The sequence below is a fragment of the Fukomys damarensis genome, unplaced genomic scaffold (assembly GCF_012274545.1).
Source record: "Fukomys damarensis isolate Sample0158 unplaced genomic scaffold, DMR_v1.0_HiC HiC_scaffold_25, whole genome shotgun sequence".
NCBI classification, from domain to species: Eukaryota; Metazoa; Chordata; class Mammalia; order Rodentia; family Bathyergidae; genus Fukomys; species Fukomys damarensis.
The window spans coordinates 4,057,091-4,062,085 of record NW_022900937.1 but is presented as its reverse complement, the minus strand read 5'-3'; the positions used below and the strand labels follow the sequence as shown (position 1 = coordinate 4,062,085).

The 4,995-nt window shown below is 54.4% G+C and overlaps 1 protein-coding gene across 1 annotated transcript in view; it reads right to left on the bottom strand.

Annotated features, from left to right (window-relative positions):
- The window catches only part of Papss1 (3'-phosphoadenosine 5'-phosphosulfate synthase 1), a 47,916-nt gene that overhangs the window by 1,044 nt on the left and 41,877 nt on the right, over positions 1 to 4,995 (bottom strand). Inside the window, exon 12 of the mRNA XM_033756012.1 lies at positions 4,732 to 4,748. Coding sequence (XP_033611903.1) covers positions 4,732 to 4,748 — 17 coding nt within the window. The remainder of the gene's footprint in view (positions 1 to 4,731; positions 4,749 to 4,995) is intronic.

The window sequence follows — 4,995 nt, the reverse complement described above, 5'->3', positions numbered from 1 at the left end:
CCAAGGCCCGGCCACCACCCCGCACGGACTCAGGGCACCGGACAGCCACCCCTCCCTCTCCCGCTCTGCCCATCCTCCACAGGCAGGCGCTCCCCGCAACCACACCCGGCCCTACTCGCCCAGGCTGGCTGAAACCTTCCATAAAGCTCTAACCTGAAAGGGGAAACGTACCCTAGAACACCTAGGGAAAAGGTGGCTCTATACCAAGCAGCAATCAAGTCTCTGCCCCTGGATACCTACCCTGGAAGACGTAAGCATTGAGTTTCACACCCTCACACACACGAAAACACACAGAGGCCAGGTGTGGGAGTGCACGACTGATATCCCCACACTTGGGAAGCTGAGGCAGGAGGATTGCCTGAGTCCGAGGTCAGCCTGGGCTATACAGTAAGGCCTAGTGTCTGTCTGTCTGTCTGTCTCTCTCTCTCTCTCTCTCTCTCTCACACACACACACACACACACACACACAAGCAGGCATGTACACACGCATGTGCCGTTGGACTACTAAGCACAGAGTACCTGTAGCTACGAGACACACTATCTAGCTGCAACTTCACCCTCTTCCCTCCAGCAGAACCAACCCAGGCAGGTGCCGGCAGCCAGCAGAAGTCCTGGTCGCCCAGGCCAGCTGGTCACTGGTCCTGGTCACTGCTAGTGGGGGCTGCAGGTTCCCGCCTCTCTACACAAGGTGTGGAGTAAAATCTGGCTGCTAGACAATGCCAGACGTGCGCCAGGACCCCACTTCAGGAGCAATCAGAGGGCAAACACCACCCTAAGACGGTAACAGGAAGGTCGACTACAACAGCAAAATACCAGTGACCAGCCGGTCCACAGGCACCGAGTAATCCAGGGGGCCAACCGCAGGGGAATACAACACAGCCAGGGGGCAGGCATGGGGCAAAGGCACGGCATACTAACCAAGGCAATCCTCAGGAGCAGACATGCAGAATACGTCCACACTGCTGCCCTGCCGTGGACGGCGCATGGGCGGGGCCAGGAGGTCAGAGTTAGCAGGGTCAGGTTGGCTCCCCTCTCCCTGGGGCCGTGTCAACCCCTCTGAGTTAGGAGCCACACACTTCTGGGTGTCTGGGTGTGTCCAGAGGTGACTGGCAGGCAGGCCGGCCAATGGGAAGGGAGGGCCCGCCCTGGTGTGGGCAGCACTGCCCAATAGGCTCCAGCCCCATGTATAAAAGGAAGAGGGTTTGGCAAAACCACACTCTGCTTCGGCGGTGTCTCTTGCTGCCTGAACCGAAGGACAGCCTTCTGCCTTGGAGTGAAGCTGGGAGCGCTGGAGTGGACAACAGGACGAATGGGCTGCACTGATTCATACCCACACCCCACACGTACGTATTCGGAGCAACGCTCTGGACAGCTTTCCCGGGAGCGACATGCCCCGACACCCCACTACTCCGTGGGGCTGGCCAGCTCAGCTGCGGGCCCAGCAGACAGACGAGGGCGTAGGAGCTGGTGCCATGTGAGCAGTCGGGACACCGGGCACAGGCAGCGGCAGAGGGAAGGTCAGAGCAGGTCCGGAGCGCCACCCGCGACCCAAGGACACCGCACTTCTTCCTGGCCTGGAGTCGAGGTGTGCATGCCTGGCCAGAGCTCACAAGGGCGGGCCGGGCCAGGACAGTGGCACCAGAGGGAGGACACACTTATCGTCAGGGCAGGAAGAGGGGATAGGCTGGGCAGGCTGAGGAAGAGGACGGGACAGGGAAGAGAACATCCCTGCGAGCACACCACACTGAAACTGTCTTCAACAGAAGGCACGGACGTGGGGGACAGAGGGAGTGGTGAAGCTGGGTGTGACCATGCGGGTTTATGTTTAAGGAAATAGGGAAGTGTTATAAATAAGCAGAGGAGGAAAGGGTGGAAGAAGGAAGCAGGGAGAGGGAGCCAAGCAGAAGGACGGGGAGAAGCCCGGATAGGAGAGGGTCTGCCTCCACCTCCTCTGGGATGGGCCAGGAGCCTCCCTCCAGGGGACAGGCCCTGTGCACGCTGTGCAGAGAACCCACCTGGCCTGGGCAGGGCCTGGCACACAGGAGGCAGCACGCAGCTGAGAACCACCCAGCAGATGCTGCCGAAGACTTCGTCTTGGAGGGGGTCCCCAGCCGCCCTCACTGGCAGCCTCACTGCGGGCAGCCACAGCCTGGGGCTCTCCAGTTTAAGATGTTCATCTTAAACTTTGCTTCAGAAATGAAAATCTCGTCAGATGCCCCAAGAGCTCTCTTCGATGGCAATGAGGAAGGGCAGGAGCAACTGCTGGAAGACTTTGTGATGACAGGAAAGAGGCAGACCAGGTAAGCTCCTACCTTCTTCGTCGTCCAAAACACAGAAGTTGGCCCGCACTCCTTCTGAAATTGCTTCCCCATCACCACCAGGGGATCGAACTCAGGACCTTGCGCTTGCAAGGCAGGTGCGGTGCCACGGAGCTCTATCTCCAGTCCTGAAATTGCATTTTTAAACAGAGGTGCCAGGCACCTCTCTCCCTGAGCTATTTCACACGCCACTGCACCGCAGGCCACCGGCATTTCTCCACCACCTAAAAGGGGACTTCCGCCCAAGACCGAAAGCACTGTACCTGACCTCACACTCCAGACTACCTCAGCCACACAGGTCTTGTCTTTCTGTCAGAGGCCAGGCTCAAGGCCCAGACCCAGAGTTCCTCTCTCTAACTAAACCACACTGTCACAAGTTTCTAGTGGACTTCATTTAGCAAAAGTAATTGAATAAAAAAACAACAAAAAAAAAAAACCAGGAATTTCTGGCACAATCTACAATTAGCACTAAACTTCACCTATGAGTAATGGGGAATCTGCCAGGAGCAGGAAGGCCCACCGAATAAAGGGTACTGCCCCGTGCCCCCACAAAGCGGCCCTCCCCGGGTCCACTGCACCCCACTGGCCGGCCAATCGCATGGCACCTAGGAGGAGAAACACAAGCATGTTTGCTTTTTCCTTTTCAAAACCATGGGCCACAGATTCTCGGATCCACAGCAGACAGGAAGCCGCTCTCCACACGCAGCGGGAAGGGTTAGGACAGCAAGAGGGACAGCAGCCCCTCCGTGCCACACAAGCCACACGTGGCCAGCATGTGACCGGCTCCAGAATGCCGGAGATGATTCTGTGTCTCCACAGTCATCTGCTGTCCCCCGTCCCACGTGTGGCCAGCAGTGCAGGTGAGAGCCAGGCCAGGGGCCCTTCCAGATGCACTTTTGAAGGTTCTCATCCAATTAGCCCTGCTTCTAAGATGCTAAGTAAGATGAAAAGCAGTTCGGAGACACGATGGGGTTTTTCTCCTTTGACAGAGCTAAAGCTCATGGCAGTGACTTAAAATTGAGTCTGATTAATTATTTTGGATCTAATTAACTTCTCATCTAACTTGAAAGCAGTTCATTTATAATACATCAAAACACTCAGTATTCTGAAGACAGACTAAAAACAGTCTCTTCAAAACCAGATAAACAGTTATTTCTGGCTCTCTTTCGGGGACTGAAAAACACAGCTTGGCCCCATTATGACGATTTTAACAAATGTTATTTTCTAAACAACGACCAGCTGAAATACATGGAAAATTTGCCTACAAGCTAATTAACCAAATTCTTGAGTTCGTCATGTTTTCCTACCTTGGCCAAATAGTGGATTCCTGCAGCTGTCCTAAAATGTATTATGGAATCAACTCAACTTTCCTCACTGTAAAATATCATGAGATCTACACTTACCACAGCGTGGGACAGGGGTTTTAAATGGGTGGAATGGACCAGTGTCAAAGGACCCACAAGTAAATATTTTGACCCAGTGCAGCAACTGGGACTTCTGCAGTTTCAACTAGGAGATGGGACACCCTTGTTCACCTGCTTCTAGAAAGAACCTTCTAGCCTCTTGGGCACAGATCTCACTTCTCAGAAAGCCCATCCCAGAAGCTCTCGGATGCTGTCTTAGTTACTTTTCTCACTGCTGAGACAGAACACTCTACACCCAAAATTAAAGGCAGAAAGGTTTGTTTAGCTCATCCTGTAGAGGTTTCAGTCCAAGGCAGGGTAGCATGGCAGTGGGGCGCTGCAGAAGAGAAACAGCTCATGGCAGGCAGAAGGCAGCAAAGTAGCAAAGTAGCAAAGCAGCAGCAAGTTATCAGCGAGGCTGTTGCCCTCCCAGGGGAACAGCCTACATCTGCAGAGGCAGGGCCGTCTCCCCAGGGCAAAGGCTCGTCCTGACCTGAGGCCAGGCAACCTGGGCTAAGAAATCCACCAACTGGCATACTAGCGGGGAGGAAATGCTGCTCTGATAGTTTTATAAAACATAAATCTCACTCTTTCCTCAAAAGGGTAAAACATAGGAAAAGTAAGAAGATCCCAAAGTCACAGAAAAAAGAAGAGCAGACAGAAGAAAGCACAGGGAAGTGTCCTGGGACTCGAGCCTGGGCTGACTGCTGGGACAGCTCTTCCAGGCCAGGAGGCCACAGCGGCAGGGCCGTGTCTCGGCAGGATGGCCTTGACAAGCACAGATGTGAAAGAAACCCAGACCCGGGTTTTGGGGACACAGAGAGGGTGGAGGTGGCCCAGCCTCACTTCCTGCCCCCGGGGACACGCAGTGCCTGGTGGGTGTGTGGACGCCGATCATATTCAACCCTGTGTTGCACAGCACAGCTGCCAGAGCCATGGCACCAGACACAGACCACAGAGAAGCCTGGGCACTACAGAGTACACTAGAAATGCACTCATGAAAATTAAGGTAAAAAGAGAAAATCCTCTCATATTAACTCTAGGCTCACGTGTGTAACATACATGTATAGAAAAACCACACAAAATTACTGGCAACGCACAGATTTTCTGTTGTTCTTCTGAAACACATTCTCACTGGTAGACCTCTTGGGGGGAACCCATTCTGTGAACCCATTCTGTGAACCCCAAGAATACACCCGAACCAGGGCTCCCCACTCTCCCACAGAGAAGGAACCCAGGAGGGGAGGTACGGAGGCCCGGGCCGGCCGCAGGCA